This window comes from Mytilus trossulus, chromosome 1 (assembly GCF_036588685.1).
Source record: "Mytilus trossulus isolate FHL-02 chromosome 1, PNRI_Mtr1.1.1.hap1, whole genome shotgun sequence".
Classification (NCBI taxonomy): domain Eukaryota; kingdom Metazoa; phylum Mollusca; class Bivalvia; order Mytilida; family Mytilidae; genus Mytilus; species Mytilus trossulus.
The window spans coordinates 22,101,833-22,124,580 of record NC_086373.1 but is presented as its reverse complement, the minus strand read 5'-3'; the positions used below and the strand labels follow the sequence as shown (position 1 = coordinate 22,124,580).

The following is a 22,748-nucleotide window of genomic DNA, read 5'->3' as shown; positions in this document are numbered from 1 at the left end:
TAATTATTTAATCCTTGTCCGAAGCTGGAATCCGATATTTTTGTTTACCTCAGTCTGATAACATTATGAAGTTACTTGCGCAAACAACCATACACGGGGCGTAAAACTAAATAAAAATCGGGAAAATCTGACATTTTCTTTCCTTTTTGCAAATTCAGGGGTTCTATTACTTGGAATACACAGAATATCATACACGAGGCGCAAAAGTGACTTGCGCGAGCTTCCATTTCATTGGATAAAACTGTAACGTGATCAATTTCCAATATTAGTTGAAGGTCTTGAAGCTGTCAATCATTTTATTTATATTACAAATTTTATATACCATGTGTCTTACTCATGTTTGTTTAAATATGTTAACTCGTAATAACCATGGTATATATAGTACTTGAAATGAGAAAAAATGTTGGAATATGCGAAAAATACACTGGCTATCAGCCAATCAAAAGGTGGCATTCTTATATAAGGTGTAATTATATTTAAGATCAATGACTTTATGAAATAATTTAGCATTTGTTCAAGTTTTGTTAGAGCCTTAGATCTTACAGCTTTGTAAACAGTGAATTTATAAATATGACCATATCAATGCATATGATAATTCATGATAGCACAGAAGTGCTGACTACTTGGATGGTGATACCCTTGGTGAATTAAAACTCCACCTGCAGTGGCATTGTCCCAGTGAATATGTGTATATGTGTGTATCGTTCTCTGTATTACCACTAACAGGTATGAAAATGTGTGTATCTTTCACTTGTTATAATAATTAATTATCTTTCAGACACAAGGATGTAGGTAAACCTAAAGCAGAAGTTGCAGCTGCATTCATTAACAAGAGAGTACCTGGATGTAAAGTCACTCCGTATCCTTTTATATAAGTATATCAACTTTTTATGCCCCAATTAGAAGCATTATGTTTTTAAATCTGTTTGTCTGTTTGTTCGTCCTTTCCTCTGTCTGTCCCGCTTCAGCTTAAAGTTTTTGGTCAAGGTATTTTTTGATGAAGTTGAAGTGTATAATCATGATAACTGCATGTGTGAACTGTCAATAATTTGAATCAAAGAAAAACATGGAATCACAAAACATTATAATCAATTATTTATAGCAGAAAAGAAAATTGCTTCCTTACCTTTATCAAGTCATTATTGTCAAATTCAGGATTATGATGAATCATTCTACAGAAGTAAGTAAAAACTCACCTTCACCATCAGTTAAAACCTAAATCACCATCAACATGGGTTATAACCTAACTCGCCATCAACATGGGTTATAACCTAACTCGCCATCAACATGGGTTATAACCTAACTCACCATCAACATGAGTTATAACCTAACTCGCCATCAACATGGGTTATAACCTAACTCGCCATCAACATGGGTTATAACCTAACTCACCATCAACATGGGTTATAACCTAACTCACCATCAACATGGGTTATAACCTAACTCACCATCAACATGGGTTATAACCTAAATCACCATCAACATGGGTTATAACCTAACTCACCATCAACATGGGTTATAACCTAAATCACCATCAACATGGGTTATAACCTAACTCACCATCAACATGGGTTATAACCTAACTTGCCATCAACAGAGGTTATAACCTTAATCACCTTTAACATGGGTTATAACCTAACTCACCATCAACATGGGTTATAACCTAACTCACCATCAACGTGGGTTGTAACCTAACTCACCATCAACATGGGTTATAACCTAACTCACCATCAACATGGGTTATAACCTAACTCACCATCAACAGAGGTTATAACCTAACTGACCATCAACAGAGGTTATAACCTTAATCACCTTTAACATGGGTTATAACCTAACTCACCATCAACAGAGGTTATAACCTAACTCATCATCAACAGAGGTTATAACCTTAATCACCTTTAACATGGGTTATAACCTAACTCACCATCAACATGGGTTATAACCTAACTCACCATCAACATGGGTTATAACCTAACTCACCATCAACATAGGTTATAACCTAACTCGCCATCAACATAGGTTATAACCTAACTCACCATCAACATGGATTATAACCTAAATCACCATCAACATGGGTTATAACCTAACTCACCATCAACATGGGTTATAACCTAACTCACCATCAACATGGGTTATAACCTAAATCACCATCAACATGGGTTATAACCTAACTCACCATCAACATGGGTTATAACCTAACTCACCATCAACAGAGGTTATAACCTAACTCACCATCAACAGAGGTTATAACCTTAATCACCTTTAACATGGGTTATAACCTAACTCACCATCAACAGAGGTTATAACCTTAATCACCTTTAACATGGGTTATAACCTAACTCACCATCAACAGAGGTTATAACCTAACTCACCATCAACAGAGGTTATAACCTTAATCACCTTTAACAGAGGTCATAACCTAAATCTCCATCAATATCAGTTATTACAACAAAAGATTGTACAAAAACTAAGAGTCTATTTCTTATGGCCTACAACAATAAGCAAATCCATAGTGAAAAGTCAACAATAAAAGGTGTAGAGAAGACAAAAAGTAAAAATGTGAAACAGATAATCATTGCCTTATGTATGCTCAAACCAATAAACGAATAGTTTTTGCAGGCATCAACCATTGACATCAACTAGATAAGAAGTTACTTGCTTGGAACAGACACAAAATGAGGGGGGATTAAACAAGTTTGTGAGACAATGGTTTAACATAAAATTGTGAATGTATGGTGAATATGTCAAAGAGACAACTACTTCATTAAAGAACAGAGAACAGTTCATAATTAAACAATTTGTAAAATATACAATGTAGTTAGAAAAAGCTAGGCTTCTCAGATCAGTACCAAACACAAAATAGAACTTATCAAACTTAAAAAAAAATCAAAATTCAAAATTTTTGGTTCTTTTTACATTGACTACACTAGATTTGTTTAGCATTATCATCAATTGAAAATAAGCAGATTATATTATGCAGGATTGGAAAGGAATAGTTAACTTTTTGATGACATTGTTTAAGTTTCTATATGTAGTACTTTTATTTGAATTATATTTCAGAATTTCACATAGTTGTTTGTGGATTAGATAGTATTGTTGCCAGAAGGTGGATAAATGGAATGCTAGTAAGTAATAGGAGCTTATATCATACTGGAACACCAAGCTAATCCTGCAATTTGATTGGTTACATTAACTTGGTTTATGAGCTCACACTATCTGTACCCAAAAACAAAGAACAGAATGATAATCAAAAAGGGATAACAACTTTCCAGTATAATATACTTAATTGTATTATATTGTTATAGGTTCATTACAGGGGATATGTAACACTGTCAGGTAATATGAGCCCATATCACTTAAGAAAATCTTGTGAAATAACATTAAAATATGTCATTAATTCAAATGTTTTTGATGGTTTCAAATTTGTAACTTTGATAACAAAAAGGATGTCATGTTTAGAATATATATCAACAATTATTTCTTTAGCCCTTCAATTGTACAAAAAAAAAAACAGTCCACAAAACACTACAGAGAATTTTTTGAATTTCGAGCAACACAACACCAAACCAAATGCCAGAATGGTTTGAAGGGTAATTCTGCTCTACTATTTGGCACATATGCTAATGATGGCTAAAATATAATTCTAATGCAACATTGTTTGTAACATTCACTTTCATGTCAAAATTAATACTATGAAAATGCATGTGCAAGATCTCATGACGAATGTCAGATTTTAGATGTACGATTTGACATTGTTTTCTGCTAGTTTCATTAGAATGGAGATTTCAGTGTTGTAAGCTCCATTGGCATCAATTGGGCATTTTATGTGGTCACATCTTAAAGTACAATACCGTTATCTCCTAATTATGGGTCAAATTTGGTTTTGTCATAAACTAGGTCAATAAAACAGGATTGTGGTAAAAACATGTTGGATATATCTATGGTCAATTGTGACAACTGCTTGACCAATCCCTTTTCTTACTTTGAATTATGTAATAAATACTTAATTTTCATTTAGCTATATTTCCATCAGTACTAGTGATTTAACTCTTTATGAAGCAAGAAAAAAATGAATTCAATTCAAAATTTGTTATAATGTTTATTATCACTACAAACCAGTAAAGTCTGAAATGGCCTATTTCTGTACTAGACTGTACTGATTTTTACTCGACTAGTCTGAATTGGTCTGAATCTTACTTGAAAGTACTCGACCACAGTCTCAACCATACTTAACTGTACTGATTTGTACTAAACCCTTATTTTTGCCATTGAAAACAGTCTGAACTTGTACTCGACCAGTCTGAAACAGTCTGAACCCATTCTCGACCTGTACTCGACCTATTTTATTCAGTCTGAACCATACTCGACCAAAGGTCTGAACCATACTCGACCAAAGTCTGAACAATACTCGACCAGTCTGAACCATACTCGACCACAAAACCCTACTTATATTAATTTTAACTGTTTACTAATATAAATTAAAAATTACTTAAATTATTTTAGATTGAGTTACATCCCTTTGCATCAAAAAATGTCATACCTTAATAATAAGTAAAAACAAAACATTTTCAAATAAATAATGATTTTATTATACAAGATATTTTAACAAAAATACAAGAATGTAATGCAGAAATTAAAATGTCATTAATATGTAGGATTTGATGAAATGCAAATACATTTGCATATACATAATACATGTAATATGTAAAAGCTATACTATTAAAGTAATACACAGAGTGATATTTCTGGCAGTAACATGTTCTTTATCATATAAATTTATAAACATGCATGTAAATATCTCCCACATTTCAAGAATTAAAAGTATGTTAATGACAGATTAATTTATCAATATACATTGAAGACATATATCTTTTTTGAATATTAAAAATATTTTGATAAATAGTGTATACTAGTATAATATATACTAAAAAGAGAATGGAAAAGACATTGTTTAAATATTATACACACACACATACATACACACTTTTTGGCTGAAAGTACGGAATATTGTGTTTTTATATTAAATATATACATACATATACATGATATTTATTGAAGAGAATGGAAATGACATTCAGTTTGAATACATTGTTTATATACACACACATACATTCATACACACATATTGGCTGAAACGTATGTGTTTTTATATGAAATGAATATATATACATGATATTTATTACAGAGAATGAATTAATTGTTGTTGGTTGCTTTACCCAGAATTAGCACAACAAGGGAATAAGAAGAGAATGGAAATGATTTTCAGTTTATATACATATATATATATTTATGATCATTTATGAATAGAGAAATGATTTGACATTGTGTGTTGTACACACACACCTATAACATATTGTGTATTTAACACACACACCTATAACATATTGTGTATTTAACACACACACCTATAAAATACTGACAAAAATGTTTACCTCACAATATATTTTCAATTTCATATTTAAAAAAGAACTTTCTTTAAAATAAACAGTTAATAATCTAAACATGAAATTTAATTTATAGATTATTTTCTGCATTTATTTAAATTTATCAGTTTTATTCACTACAAAAAATGGTGCAAAAGTACTAATCCATTCAGTTATGAGACATGTTAGACACTTTTAAAAATTTCGGCGATTTGACTTTGGTCATTCGAAAGTATATAAAAGATTATTTTTTTTTAAAACTAAATTATATCAGAAGCTAAACATAAAAACAATTGAAATAAATAGATTTTAAAAGCGTATACATGTTTTACACAAATTGCACAAGGAAAAATTAGCTGTTTCCACTTAATTCCTCTTTATTTCAATTATTTGAAATAAAAATCAATACCCAACTCTTCCTAATTGTGTATTCCCCCCCCCCCCCTCAAAATAGTGAACATGAAATCAGTATTTGACAAATAAATTCCTATATATATTGAATAACATGTCTAATTACTAGACAAAATGCTATTTAGGTGGTTCCTAACATTAAAGGGAGATAACTCTGTAAAGTAAGCTATACGTTTTAATTACGTTGTGTTGTAAAAGGAATATTAAGCTTCTCAATGATTGGAACACAATATAGACACGACATGTAAATTTTAGTAATAAACCTATATATATATACCAAATATTAAAATAAAATAGTCAAGGATGATGAAAAAAATTGGTAAATTGACTTTTCAGGAGGACAAATTGGACAGACAGATTTGTTCCCTTGGCATTTCTAGTAGAGGACTAACAAATTACACATATATATATATATATACGTTCTCAACAATACAATATGATTATTTAAATTCTAAAAAAGTTTGGATAGTTTTTCTTTGATGACTTGGTGGTGTTCTTGGCTAAATTCTGTCTTTCCTAATGAATAAAAAATGGAATTGATGTGGACACTGTCTTTGTAATTTACATTTGATGAAAGCATCCAACTTGAAAGTCCCTTTGAAGTTTTTTTCAAATAATGAATGTCCACTTTGGTCTTCCAGACTTTTTTTACTTCAGCATAGTCACAGTGTGTTTTTGAATTTGCGATACAAACAACATCTTTGATCTTAAACATGACACCATTAGCTGTTTTGAATACCTTCTCGGTTATCTTTGGTGACCCTGAGGACATGGTGACTGATGAAGATCTAGACGGAGTCGGAGAAGCAACTGGTGTGATGGCAGGAGAGACAATAGGTGTGACGGCTGGAGAAATAATAGGAGTGACGGCAGGAGAAATACTTGGTGTGACGGTAGGAGACACAATAGGTGTGACGTCAGGAGACACAATAGGTGTGGCAGCAGGAGACACAATAGGTGTGGCAGCAGGAGACACAATAGGTGTGTTGATAGGAGAAACTGAAGTTGACACAGGTGAGTTTTCTGTGTTTTTGGTTTGTTTTGTTGCTGGCTCATTTATAAACGGTAGACCACGCTTCACAGCTGCAGATTGGCATTTCTTTACACTCACCCCATTCATTTGTGCAAGATTTCTACAAAAATAAATAAATAAATTAACTTATTTTTACCTTTGTGGATCATGCATGCAATCGTTCGAGTTAGAATCTAATACATGTAGTTGTACAAGTAAGTACATATACATCTCATTAATGGCAATCATACCATACCTCATTTGTAGTTAAGAGGCAAATATATAATTACCCTCTGATATATAACGGATTTCTGTAAAGGAGTAGGTCCAGTAAGAGCACTTTTTGGCCTCAAAATTTAGCTGTTTTACAAATTGATAAAATGTAAACTTTTAGTTATTTATTGAACAGTAGAGTGCTTCTGCTACATAAATTTTTGATTATACAATGAACATATATTGGGTACAGTCACTACTGGGACCTTAAAGTCATGCTAAAATACTGAATTCTTCACAATTTTAGCATTTAAGTTAAATTTGAGACGGTTTTCATGTAAAACGAAAGTGGATGCATTCATGTTCATCCTTAATATTGAAATGGAAGTTGTATTTTATGATAATACATAACATAAATTAAGGTAGAGGATGAACAGGGATGCGGCCACTTTCGTTTTCGACAAAAAACCATCCGAAAGGTGACATTTTCCGACATATTTGGTTGATTTTTCATATTTGAGCTTGAACCAGATTGTTTTTAATGACAAATTCAGTTCAAATCTTTCACATAAACTTATTGATTCAAATGATATAGACACTTAAGTGTTTAAAAAGTGGTCAAAATCTTTTGTCAGATGAACCTGAAATTTGAGGCCAAAATCGGTCCTTACTGGACCTACTCCTTTATTTATCAAATCCAAATTGTTCAATTAAAAAGCATGAGACTCTATTTGTAATAACATAACAGCTTTCAAAATACTAGAGTATTTGAACTATTCATATATATTTTGAATTTCACATTTCACAAACATCAGCTGTGTATTGCGAAAGTCCAGTCTTTTCCATCTGTTACATCTTGATAATATCAATGTATTTTCCCATCAAAAAAAAAATTTTAGTTTCAGTTAAAAAAGGCAAAAATTTGTGACTGAGTGTTATAACTCATTAATGTGAGATCCAGTACCTTGTATTAGGTTAGGGTGAAGAGATATAATTTTCCTCTCAGACAAGATATATAAAAAAGATGTGGTATGATTGCCAACAAGACAACTATCCACAAAAGACCAAAATGACACAAACATTAACAACTATAGGTCACCATACGGCCTTCTACAATGAGCAAAGCCCAAACCGCATAGTCAGCTATAAAAGGCCTGATAAGACAATGTAAAACAATTCAAACGAGAAAACTAACGGCCTCATTTAAGTAAAAAAATGAACGAAAATGAATGAAAAACAAATATGTAACACATTTATACAAACGACAACCACTGAATTACAGGCTCCTGACTTGGGACAGGCACATACAAAAATAATGCGGCGGGGTTAAACATGTTAGCCCTAACCTGGGACAGTGGTATAACAGTACAACATAAGAACGTACTATAAGAGACTGCTTATCAAGTTTATATCATGTTATATGGTACTGCCTAAATTATGAAAGAGGAATTAAAATATCCTCCATTCTTAAAGGAGTAAGGGCCGATTTTGGCTGTAAATTTCAGCCCAAAAAAACAGCCCATATCGGCATATGTATGTAGCAGAAGCATTCTACTTTCCAATAAATAACTAAAATTTAAATTTTAACAATTTTGTAAAAATGCTATATGTCATACTGAACTGACTCCTTTGACGAGTGAACACATGGTTAATTGTTTTTAATGAAAACTGTAAAAGAAACTTTCCTTTTATGCTTAGTTTTAGTTCGAAATTTAAGGTGAAGAATAATAAAATTAGTATCTTTTGTAGGTTCAAATATTTCTGATATAATACAAGTACTAGAACTTTTTTATTTTTACAAAGGTCAGCCCTTAGTCTATGAATGTTATAGAAAAACTTACTTTATTTTTTCATAACCCTGTTGGTTGTACATTCTCTTTTTAAGGCGGTATCTAACTTTTTCTCTTGTTGTTGGGGTGTCTTGCAGATCACCTAGGTACTGTATAATTGATGATATGGCCATCTCAAAACCCTGATCAGATGTGCTGTGAAACCTATTACTATGAGCTGTTCTAGTAATTTCTGCCTGCAAATAAATTGATCAATTTAGTTTCAATATTCTAGCTCTCTAAATTTGTTGCAATGAAAACATCTCTAGTATTTAAATGAAACATTTTTTTAGAATTGGTGTCAATTTCAACCACTTCTCCTCCAGTGCAAAATTGTAAAATGGCAACTCTGTGAACTAATAGTATGATTAAAAATCTGTATAAGGTCATTTTATATATATAGTTACAGAATTTCCTTTACTTGATATATGTAATACAGCTACATATGAATTTGGAGACTAGTTGTGAGTGTAGAACCCTTGAATAACATGAAAAGCAAGGGACCTGTGATTATTTAGTGGTTTTCCTCTTCAATACTCAACCCATCCCCTACACCACCTTAAATACCCCTCAAATAATGATAACATATCTGTATTTGATAGCTACTGTTTTTGTTGAATATGTTTTAAATTTATCATGCAGACCCAATGTCAAATACTATATTTAGAATGTAGGACAGAAAGTCACAGGACAAAAAGTCGGACAAAAAGTCACAATTCATTTTTCTGATTATTTTCTTTGAATAAAAAACGCTTAATTCTACAAAAACGTTTTTGCATTTTTCTTGAACTAATGTATATAAACCAATTTGTAAACAAAATTTATCAAAAAAAATATCAAAGGTGATCAAATAATTGTTAAAAAAAAAACTAAATGTCAAAGTGGCTTGGCACTTAAATGGCTTCATGGTGCCAAGAAATCTTTCTTTTGCATGATTAAAATGAATAAATCTTCATTTTTCAAGTATTCTAAACTTTAATATGAATATATGTATTAAAAAGTAAATATTTTAAGATATTTCTCTTATATATTCAAACAACTGTCAACAAATTATTTGAGACTTTTTGTCCTGTGACTTTTTGTCCTTCCAAATTTGTGACTTTATGTCCTGTGACTTTTTGTCCTGTGACTTTTTGTCCTGTGACTTTCTGTCCGTTTACCTATATTTATACGCTGAAAAATCTATAATTTTAAAACTCAAATGTATGCAAGATGTACTGTAGATTCTAAACAGTTCTAACTTAGTATTCTTAAAATATACTCCAAATTATTACATTATAAAAAAATTGTAAGAGTTCAAAACCTGTTTAGTTAAGTTAAATATGGGATCAAAACTGGACGTGGGACTGTATGCCCTCAAAAGGGTCTGGATAGGGTTTACAGAATAGAGAATTACAGGCGAAGAGAGCAAATTAAAGGACTGAAAAAGAAAGAATAAAGAATAGACAAAGATGGCAAATTCATAAGTAGAGATTAATCAGTTAAATATTGTACTAAAATATATAAAATAGAGAAAAGTTAGCAAAATAAATCAAATTTGAAGAAACATTATTTAAAAAAATAAAGAATTTAAAATGAGGGGTCTCCCATGCAGACCTTCAGAGCAGATGGTTTCAAAATTTTCTATGAAGTTTGTTTTCTATGCAGCTTTATACGACTGCAAAGGTCGAACCCTGAACAGTTGGGGCAAGAATGGACACAACATTTAAGGTTGATACAGCTCTGAATTTCGATTGTGATGAATTAGTGGACACAACATAGGTTTCTAACACAGAATGAATGTGGTCTAAGAACTTAAACTTAAAAACTTTTAAATTGGACATTTACCTATTATGGTCCAATATCCAAAATCGAAATACATGGTCAGAATCAGCATATATATATACAACCCCAAGAATTAAATTTTTGAAGAAATCAAATAATGTTCAATTTTAGAACCTTTAGACCTCAATGTGGACCAATTTGATAACCGAGCCCAAATATTAAAAATCTAAATACATGGTTAGATTCAGCATATTGAAGAACCCCATACTATTTAATTTTTGTTGAAATCAAACAAAGTTTAATTTTTGACCCTTTGGAGAATGTAGACCAATTTGAAAACGGGACAATATTGTGCAATTGAATATTATACAATTACTGTCTTTTGATGAGGTAAAGATGTGGTTTTATTGACTTTTGAAAAACTGATATTCACTGAGGCCAACCTTCCTTTTGTAGTCATCTATAGACCTTATGTTAAAATTTCGTAGATTTCTGTTTACTTATACTTAAGTTATTGTGCAATTTCAATTTTTGCAGTCATATAAAAATTATGATGATTTGTATTATAATATTGTGCTTAAGATTTGTTTCTAAAGTTGTTAATTTTTCTAGTGATAATGCATATTCATAAAAATTTCAGTGATTATATATATTATACAGTCAGGGGTACTACTTGTAAAAGTTTTTTTAATTACTTGAAGAAGTAGTATTAATATACTTATATAAGTAAATTTGTAGTATACTTATACAAGTGAATTTTATTTACTAAAATGTATAGTTAAAAAAATATATTGGCCAAGTTATGTCCCTTAGACATTCAGATTTTTTTACTTGTAGAAATAAAAAAGTCATCATATCTTCTTTTAAATAATGTCTAAATGAGGTAAAAAATCAAAGAAATTATTTAAGTCGTTCTTTTGATCAGGGGTAAATTACAAAGTAATACCTCCTGTTCAAGACACACTAATTAAAAAGGGCACACCTGGTCAGAGAGTAATATTTTGTAATTAACATCCTGTGAAAATTAGATAACATGTTGTAAAACTTAAATTGCAAGGCCCTTTGAATAAGCTAGAAAAGTAATACACGAGTTTAAGGAAAAAGAGGATTTTCTTTTTACCTGTAAAAAATACTGAGGTAATTAAATTTTGTTAAGTATTTCTTTTATCTCATGTCTTTAACTTGACAACATAGTTCAGCAACCTTTTTCATTTTACATTTTAGCTTTATTTAGAAGTAGGATTGCTATGAGAATTATTTGATAACAAAAATCCTTGATTTCATAAATCAAAGGTGGCATTTTCAAAATTTATTTTATAGTTGCTATTATTCATATTTAAATTTCAAAAATTTACAATAAAACAACAGTTGATGCATTATCAACTAAAATCAATTGGTGTTGAAAAGTTTCTAAATATCCATTCTAAATATTTTCAATCCCATCTTTAATATTTGAATGATGGGTAAAATTTCAAAAGATTTTTTTATGCACATTATGCAATGAAAACATGATCATGTATATGAATAGCTTTCAAAATTGGTTTAAATATTTTGGAAAAATATCACTAATTTTGAGAACTGCTCAGGTTTCTTATATTTATCAACACATTCAGTCTTATTTCAAAACTACACATCTTTAATAACTGCACCACATTTATAATTGCATGTATGCCTTTTCTGTATATAAATTTTTGAAGAAATTGAAATTAAATCAAAATTTATAATAAAAGCCATAATAAAAAGAAATTACATTATAATAAATCTTTAGTAAATTTATATTTCTCTTTATATATATATTCTTTTCAAAGTTGATAAAATAAATATATATTATTTACTTTTTTAATCTGCTTTAATTAAATCTTAACTGTCTCTCTGCATCATCAGTTTTGTTTCAGCCAATCAGTTTGAACCTGAGCAATAAAAATATTCCAACTGCTAATGAAAACCGTGGTCCATTTAAGTGGGTGGAGTCAGTATATTTCACCTTTAAGGGTTATATAATAAAATCACCTGTGTAATTTTTCATAATCTTGAAGTAGTTTTTCCAATGACTTATTTTATTTTGTTGATTTTATTTGTGCATGTTCAATTTGAAAAAGATGTGAAAGATGTGAAAGAATTGTGTGGGTAAGTAAATTTAAAAGCTTGTTTTATTTCAAAAGACCAGAGAAATATATGTATATATGTCTCTGAATAGACTAAAAGGTCTAAAAATTTGTCTTTAACTTAATCCTATCAACATAGAGAACATATAATACAAATATATTGTATTATCATCGTGTAATGTGTTTTCGTACTAATAACAATTTTCACTGCTTACAGTTTTCACTGTTGAGTTTTTATTCCGGTGTTTACTCAAATTTTAAAAGCATGTCCTGTAGATTGATTTAAGGTATCTAGATTTTTTTTCAATGCTTACTACGATTTTTTACTGTTTCCGATTACTTTGCGATTTTTGTATGTAAAAAAAACGGCGTCATATGTTTTCGTATGAAATAAAAATTAGATCAGTACACGGACAGGAAATGACTACAAAATCCGGAAATTAATATTTTCTAAAGTCGTGGTTCTAATGATCGCTTGAATCATAAAAAAAGTAAATAAATACTTTTCAGTACTAAAAATTACTAGTAAATAGTTTTAGGTTGGTAAATTGTGTGCTGAAATTTTAAGATTTTGATTAATTTCAGATTGGCACCTGGTTTGTACAAAATACATTATTTTTTCTAAAATAAAATGCAGTTTTCAAAATTTAGGATTAAATATAAAAAGTCAAGACTGTTTCATCTTCATGAATCAAGGATGTATACAAAAAAATTATAAATGAAATATTGAATAATTAGATTTTGAACAACCATTTTACATAAGAACCCTACTAATTTTAACTCGCTGGTTTGTAATTAAAACGGCCCATAAAACACATGACAGTCATATGTCTTGAAGATCCGGTATCTGACTTGCAAAAAAACATATCTGGACTTTATTTTAACCCTTCAGAATTTTTTTCTATAGCTATTCTAGTGATGCATATTTTTGACATTAAATAAAAATGGCTAAATAGGTCAGTTTTATTTAATTTGTTCTAACGTCTTTAAAAAGCGACGTTGAATATGTTTTGAATATGTCAAGTTGTAGTGGTGTTGTTGTTGTTGTATAGAAACCGAAAAACACGCCACAATGTACGCGTATGCAGCCGAAACCGACGAAATGTGGTTGATACGAAAACATATGACATACGAAAACATATGACACGACGATATATTAATAAGTATGGTCCTACATGTACAAAATGGTATAAGAAACTTTATATCTTATGGTTTTTGTTATGCATTCTTTTCCCCTTGGACATATATCTTAGGTTAACAGAGTAAAAGTCACAAGGATAAAATTAAAATTTGTAACGAAAAAATTATTAAAAAAAGCAATTTAATAAATGTGGAAGAATAAATAAAACATTTGATAGGGAATATTGTTTGAATCATTTATGAACAATTGTAACGAAACAGTTCAATTAGTTCTTTTTTCTTTTTGTAATACCTTAATATTAATTGGAAATTATTACAAATTATGTTTGAATAAATTTCAAATATAATTTTTAGCGTTAAGGATGCCCAGACAGTAGATTTTTTACAGGAATGTAAATAGTACTGGAAATTTATTAAATGAAATAAGCTAATATTTAAGAAATCCACTGCATCCTAAGATAAAAAGATGTTGAAAAACTTAATTAATTTGCACCATGTGAGATCACTTTACCAGATTATCAAACAGTTTAAAATTAGCATTGTTCAAATTACCAATAGTAAAAAACAAACATATTTGCACAGACTAAGCATATTTATACTAGAGGGTTTGGATGGGGTCAAATAATTATAGAGTAAAATGCCCTTAAAAAATGAAGATTAGAGAATAACGGGCAAAAAAAGTGAAGATTAGAGAAAAAAAGGGGTTAATTTTTGAAGATTAGATATAAAAGGTATATTTTTGGAAGATTAGAGAAAAAATATTTTTGAAAGATTAGAGAAAAAAGGGGTGAAAATTAAATGTTTACAGAATAACAGACCCCCTCCACCTTTCCAGACCCTCTTTAACTTTGGGACAGGATTTCCCTTTTTTCCAAAGAACATTACTTTTTTATTTCCACTAGAATTTTTGTTTGAAATATGAACATATAAAATAAGGATACTAGAAATAACGTAAGATTGATCACTACAAAGGAATAGGTTGATTAAAATGAATAATTCCTACTTAAGACCTTGTCACCTTATCCATGGAATCTATTTTACAAAATTTGTTGCATGTCATATTTGTCCTTTATTGGATACACTAATATGATTCAATGCGGCCCCTTATGCAATGTAAGAGGATGTCGCTACTCTTTATAGTTTAATACAAACATCTTTACTTCTGAATGTTTGTTAAACCAATTGAACTATGAATAAGTGCTAATAATTGTATTTACACGGTTAAAGATCCACATGTGAATAATTTAAAATTGCCAGAAAGCTTTACATGTTTATGCATGCAGCCCATTTGCAGTACTGTTTTTATCTAGTCCCCCTTCATAAAAGATATTGTTCTCTTCAGACTTACCTCCCTTAACACATGCCTGTTTCAATTATACATGCCTGTTTTAGCAACATTATAAATTTTTAACCATAAACTTAACATGTACAGCCAAGTATCATATTTGCTCTGCAGAGTCAAAATTAAATGTAAGTACACACATTTGTCAAACAACAAAAGTATGAAATATTTGGTTGCTTATATGGGGAATTACTGAAGCGGAACAGGCCCCTATTAGGCAGCAACCATTTGATTTTCGGGGGGGGGGGGGGGGGGGGGGGGGGGGGGGGGGGCTATGTTTTTTTTTCTGTACAAACTTTTTTTTCGACTTCGGCCAAAAACTATCTATTTTTTAGCGACAAACCGAAAACATTTTTTTTTCTTTCAATTTTAGCATTACAGGATATAGTGGCAGCTGAGGGTGAAACAAACATTTTATTTTCTCAGGGTCCAAAACAAATTATTTATTTCACCAAAACCTGGAAACAATTTTTTTTAGACCATACCCAGAAAATCAAATGGTTGCTGCCTTAAGGGCATACGATACAGTTTTGATCCTGTATTTACAAGTTTGTGAAAATTTGCAATTAGGCTATATTTTACCTGATTAATTCAAATATGTAATAAAAAACATACCTTCAGGTGCTACTTTTTGGGTAAAATTAAACGAGGTCAAAATTTCGTATATTTGCTCAAAAATTCAGATTTGTGGCTGTAATTTCTTTTTCGAAAGAAAACATAATTTTTTTATTTTAAAAGATAAACACAAATTGTTTTTTTGTTAAATAATCAGAAATTTCTGACTCTATAGTCAAACTCTGAAATCATACCTGGGGTACTTCCTATATTTTTACTATATATCATGATATATAATAACCTATAATGGTTTACTTTTTAAATTGTTATTTGAATGGAGAGTTGTCTCATTGGCACTCAAACCACATCTTCCTATATCTATATAATTTACTATTAGTTAAAGTTAAATTCTTTGATTCATCGTTTTTACGTGATGAAGGCTGACAAATTGGGCCTCGTTATTTAATTATTGTTGATGCTTATAACCAATAATACAGATCAGGTTTGAATTTTACTGTTCTACAATTATGCCTCCTTTACTAATAATAATTTAATACATATAATTAAATAATTCATATTTCTTTTTTTCCCTTCTCCAACTTAAGTTTGCCTCAACCTTATTATGGTGGCTAAGTATCTCATTGATATATATTAAGAAGATGTGGTATGATAACAAATGAAACATCTCATCAAGAGACCTTATGATGGAGATATTTACAGCTACAGGTCACTATACATCCTTCAACAATGAGCATAGCCCATATTACATAGTCAGCTGTGAAAAGCACCAACATCACTTTACTGGGACAATGGTAATAAAAAGGACCTATAAAACCAGACATGTCAGAAGAAAAAGGCTTAACTCATCATCCAACAATCATGATTTGTAAACACTTAAAAAAAAAACATTCATTAGGATGTATATATCCCTGACCATATGAGTATTTGGACCGTACGATCTGGACCGTATACGTATCCTTGTACGGTCCGACCATACGCGTACGGTCAGACCGTATGAGTATACGCGTACAGTCCGACCATACGCGTACGGTTGGACCGTATGAGATACGCGTACAGTCCAGTATGAACTGACCATACATGCATGTTATTTTATCATATCGGTAATTAATTAAATTGAAACAAGCAATTATCACAATCTTTCTTATAGTAGTGATTTTTAGTTTTACAAATTGCTATTGATAATTTATTACAATTAGATAAAATGAACAAACGAACAATTGAAATTAAGTCTTTGTTTAATTTTAAAACTGAATCCTATTTTGGTACTTTCGCCCAAGGTGACACAACTCAAGTAACGTAATTTTTTACATTTTCTTTTATTCAGTTCATGCATGTTTCTTTGCATTTGCATTTTGTGGTAACGTTGCTAAATATTCCAAAACAATTGACCTCCCACATGATATTTACTTCCAATATCTTCAATTTCACTCATCATATTTCAATTAATATATTACTGATTGACATGCTAGATAAAAGAGATTAACAGATTGAATTAGCGTGAATTTAGAAAAAGTTAAAATATAAAGTTTTTGTTTTAATTACAATTGAACTTTTTTAAATTTATTTGATAGTTAAGTTATGTTGATCTGCTATATATATATGCATTTGTATCTAATAAACCTGACCATCTTTTTTTATATAAGTCGGACCGTATGAGTATTTGGAAAAAGTACTTATACGGTCCAGACTGTACGCGTACCGTCCAAATACTCATACAGTCTGGAACATATACATGGTGTACAAATACCAATTACCAGTAATCTTTCAAAAAATTTAAAGTTAATTATTACTGATCATATAAAAAATAGAAACATCTGATGATACTTTCTCAAATTATTCATATGGACATATAAAAAATCAAAAAATAACTCATAATTCAACTGAAGTTCGAATACAAATTGGGTGTGAACCTGAAGTGTGTGAACATACTTGGGGGCGAACATGCGAGGTGCAAGCATGTAGCTTGCAAAAGTATGTTGGGTTTCTATGAAGTTTAACTTGAGCTTAAATTTAGGAAACTATAATTGGGTTAAATGGATAGGGATATTCTAACTTTAAACATATTTATTTCAAAAAAATCATCATGATCATGTTCATGACATACATAAATAAATATTATACAGTGATACAATTAGCCCAGGGCTTCGAAAACAAGGTTTTCCTTATATAAACCTGTCCCTCTAAATAAGATTTTATGGAAATAAGTCCATATCAGTACAGTGCTTGAACATTCATATGCAATTTTTGTACATAATTTTTCAACATTCTTTTGATATAGAACCAATTGAACTTTCATATTATAATAACCTCCTTTCTTTGTATAAATAAAATAAAAGTACATACCTGTAATAATTGGTAAGCTGAGGTTTTGGGCTTAAAGTAATCATCTTTCACAAAGTTCTTCTGGACCTGGTCTGTCTGTGTAGCAATGGAGACTTTCTGCTGATTGCATGAACATACACATTTGGTCATCAAAAACATGGCACAACATTTGCAGTTCAAATAACACATCTGAGTAGGTGTCTGATAGTGTTGAGGAGTCTGAACATAGGGTCTAGGAACGAATAAATTCTGTGGTGATGCAGTTTGGTTGAAGTGTTGATGACGCGCTAGGTATTGTTGACTATGCTGTTGGGAATCCATCATTAATTTTGTGTGAACAATAATTAATTTAAAAAAAAATTAAGGTACTCAGACTATAAAGGACTGGTTGAACCAATCAATAATTAATATATTTTTAATATCAGCGATTGGTGTAATATAAAAACATTTTTTTTTCTTTTTAATGATTGGTCAATGCTCATGACAGTGTTGTTAAATGCCAAATTTAATAGAAGCCATACAAATATTTTGAGAAAATGAAATGTTAATTAAGATATTGTATGTATTCTTTTGTTAATTGCTTTGTTTTCCAGGTGCCCTAGTTGACATCAAGGGATATACAATCTAACCTGTGTCTATTTTTTCTCCTTTACCAAAAAAGAAAAGTATTTTCTACATTCTTACTCAAAATAGACATATTTATTGTTTACCTAGCTTCTCTCTTGATATCTCACTATTTATTTCAAGTTTGGTTTATCATGTTCATTGGTCTATAAAAGGGAACAAATTATGGCACAGACAAAAAGTCATGGAAAAAAAGTCACAGGACAAAAAGTATTTTATTTGAATTAAAAACACTTATTCCTACAAAAATATTTTAGAATTTTTCTTGAACTATTGTAAATAAAGCAACTGACTTTGTAAACAAATTTATCAAAAAAATATCAAATATGATTCAAAACAAAATGTCAAAGTGGCTTGGCACTTAAATGGCTTCATGGTACCATGAAATATATCGTTTGCATGAATAAAATTAATAAATCTTCATTTTTCAAGTATAATGACACATTTCCTAAACATGAATATGAATATATGTATTAAAAAGTAAATATTTAAAGATATTTCTCTTACATATATTCAAGGACCTGTATAGTTAGACTATACAAATCCTTGATATATTCAAACAACTGTCAACATATTATTTGTGACTTTTTGTCCTACCAAATTTATGACTTTTTATCCTGTGACTTTCTGTCCGTTTACCTTTTGAAAGTATCATTTCAACAATCATATATCTGTTTGTGAAGGAATATATGTATATAAACAGATATAAGACTTGTTAAATATTAAAACATTTCACAGTTATTTTTTCATGTCCATATCATACACATTTTAAATGTCTGTGTATTTAGTGCAAACTTATTGGTTTCCATGAATTAACCTTGCTCCTACTAAAATCTTTTTTTTTCAATATATCATCCATTCAAAATGACTCTCGGTTATTTTCTTTAATAATTATCAAGATTGATCATGTTGATTGTTTCATATCTTTCAAAATTAAATTTCATATAAATTTAATTGTTTGATGATCATTAGTTGAAAATTCTTTTTAAAACACAAATATGTAATCATGGTAATGGCTTCAAAAACTGAGTGTATATTAGCTTGGGTCCTGTTTCAGTTTGTCTTTTTCAAATAGAAATTCTCTTTGACTATAAAGAAATGCAAATAATTAATCCTTTGATGGTTAATTAACCTCATCATTGCTCATATTTAAGGTTTACAATTACAGCATAATTAAATCTATTAAAGGTTTTAAAAATGCCAAATAAAGACATTCAGCTGGACCAAATCACTACTTCACTTTAAAATTCATGACCCATTTTCTGTTACTGTGTAAAATTGTGTCCCCCATCTTGCTGTTTGAGACAAAAAAAACATGAAGAAATACATTTGGAAGGGGTGTATAAAAAAGACTGTGAGACAGAAAGTCAAAGGACAAAAAGTCACAATTCAGTTATAAGATTATTTTCATGAAACAAGAAAACACAATTGAGGGACCTTATACTGGAAAGAATACTTAATTATACTTTGTATTACTGAACATCTTAAGCTAAATAAGTTATGTGACTGCTTACAAAGTTGCATGGCAATAAATATATCTTGTAGACAATATGATAAAAAAAATCAGCATGGCATGTTAAATTTAAAAAAACCTTTTTAAATGCCTTATTAAATAACAATAAAATTGAGAAAGGAAATGGGGAATGTATCAAAGAGACAACAACCCGACCATAGAATACATGTATTCAAAGAAATTGAATACTCATTTGATTTATCAGACTCATCACAATTATTCAAAAGTAAAATGTATATGACTGTGTTCTATAAAATGGAGGTTTTCCAATGAAAAAGGGGGGGATGTAATTTTTTTCCAGCAATTTTTAATTTGTGAATAATTCTGACATATGTATTTAATGTACTTTGAATGAAAAGGCAAATTACTTAAAGCATACCATTTAAGAATAAAAGGGTCATCTAAAACCTAGTAAGACTGTTCAAAAATAATTTAGGGGCAATTATGGCTGTAGCTCTTACTTAATAATAAATTTAGAAATGCATACTGAAGCTATAGGAAATAAAAAAAAATTGTCAACTATTATGCACCAAGCTCCTCATGTTAAACTTTTTTCAAACAGGGCGTTAGACTAGGGACATTTATACAACACATTTTGCACTTTATCAATAATATTTTTACAGTGTGTTGTACTACATTTGAGACATATCAATATATATAAAAAACTTCATTGGCTCTAACTCAAAGTATTATAACAACTCTATCTTAACCCTTTCCTTCATTGATTTTTTTTTGCATACTTGATTCGCATATGATTTTTCAATAGAATTCTGACAATATGATTTCAAGTATTAATGCATTGCAAACAACAAATATTTCATCAAATAAATTGAAGTGCTGTTTTTCTTTTGGGGTCTTAAAAAATACTTTTAGTGGCCTTATAGTGCAAAAACTTTTGTCTAAGTGCACTAAGAAGTCCTTTGTGGTATTTCTTCACATCGTTGAACCAGTTGCATTATTTGCATTAATAAAACCCTTGCCATTATTTCTAAAGGCAGATCCTGGGGGCCCTGGGTTCACCCTTTCTTGGGAAAATTTGGTTGGTTATATTGGTGAAGGGACATTTAAGTGTTATTCTTGTCCATCTGAAGGTCCGAATATTTGTTTAATGTTCTTCTTTTTCTTTTGTTTTTGACTTTAGCAAATAAATTATGAAAATTATACACAATGCTTTTTAATTTTTCCATAAATGGAATGTAGGATCGCTTAGTCTCGCTTTTTCGACTAAAGTCGAAGGCTCGACAAAAATTAAAGCAAAAGAAATTTGAACAAGCTTGTGTACTGATACATGTTTAATTGTACATTTGTAATCTTTCTGGTTTCATATCAAAGTAGATGCAAGTTAGACAGCTCAATATTAAAAGGGACACTAGCTGTCAAAATCAGATTCACCGATTTGACTCAAATTCTCATATTAACTTGTTTTATACCAATTATAAAGCATTTATCTAAATTCTGAAAAGTTTAAAATACATAGCTGACTTGGCATGGGCATGATAATATGGATCTTCATTCCATGTGTATTTTAGTCTAGATATACACATAAAAAATGTTTCCCTGAAAATAATTGATCAATATTACATGACTGTTTAAATGATTTTATTTTATGAATTTAAGAAATCCATTTTAATTGTTTATTTCATACACATAGGCCTTGACCTATAATGGTTTACTTTTATGAATTGTAATTTGGATGTAGAATTGTCACATTGGCACTCATACCACATCTTCCTATATCTTATATATAACTTTTTCCAAGTGCATTCCAACATATAATACATGATTGCGACTTTTTCCGTACACATATATATGCAAAAATAAACCTTAAGGTGGTACCTAACACTATAGGGAGATAACTATGTAAAGTCAGCTCAACATTTTAATTATGTTGTGTTGTAAAGGATATATTAAGCTTTTAAATGATTAAAATTGGTGTTTGTCAAACTTCTATATAACCAGTATAACTTTTCTGACAAAACAGTTGGTTCCAAATTTTTGAAATTTTTATATTTTTATTAAAGGGTTTGCAAAGTAAATACTTTGACAAAATTTTATTAGATTTAAACGAGCCAAATTAATTTAAGGGAAAGTGTTAGGTACCACCTTAACACATTTTATTTTCATTTACATTTGAAAAGGTATTTTAATGTGAATTGCAACCTATTTTCATGCCCCATTTAGTATGCCCCATGTATGGTATTCTTGTCTGTGTGTCTGTCCGTCTGTTCTTTGGTCTGTCTTTCGTTTGTTTGTTCGTTCCTTGATCTGTTTTTTGTTCATTTGTTTGTTTTTCTGTCAGTCTTAAAAGTCCCGCTTCAGCCGTGTTCAGGTTAAAGTTTTTTGTCAAGGTAGTTTTTGATGAAGTTGAAGTTCTATCAACTTGAAACTTAGTACACATATTCATAATGATATGATGTAAGTGGTACTCCAAATTAGAGTTTTGACCCCATTTAGCGGTCCAATGAACATAAAAA

At 30.1% G+C, this 22,748-nt stretch overlaps 2 protein-coding genes across 6 annotated transcripts in view; one reads left to right on the top strand and one right to left on the bottom strand.

Moving 5' to 3' along the window:
* LOC134718919 (NEDD8-activating enzyme E1 catalytic subunit-like) overlaps positions 1–22,748 on the top strand; it is a 75,440-nt gene that overhangs the window by 15,290 nt on the left and 37,402 nt on the right. For all 4 annotated transcript variants that reach the window (XM_063581781.1, XM_063581767.1, XM_063581791.1 and 1 more), the window contains exons 5-7: positions 779–859; positions 1,137–1,180; positions 3,061–3,125. In XM_063581781.1, coding sequence (XP_063437851.1) covers positions 779–859; positions 1,137–1,180; positions 3,061–3,125 — 190 coding nt within the window. The remainder of the gene's footprint in view (positions 1–778; positions 860–1,136; positions 1,181–3,060; positions 3,126–22,748) is intronic.
* On the bottom strand, positions 4,946–19,357 carry LOC134718904 (myb-like protein J). 2 transcript variants are annotated; one of them, XR_010107469.1, is made up of 4 exons: positions 18,159–19,357; positions 8,901–9,085; positions 5,406–6,967; positions 4,946–5,374 (listed from the first exon to the last, which is right to left on the bottom strand). XR_010107469.1 is itself a non-coding variant. In XM_063581759.1 (3 exons), the coding sequence occupies exons 1-3, from the start codon at positions 18,459–18,461 to the stop codon at positions 6,286–6,288; spliced, it is 1,170 nt and encodes a 389-aa protein (XP_063437829.1). In that variant the 5' UTR covers positions 18,462–19,357; the 3' UTR covers positions 5,372–6,285. The 2 variants fall into 2 exon arrangements, 1 of the variants encoding a protein (XP_063437829.1); XM_063581759.1 differs by having other exon boundaries at positions 5,372–6,967.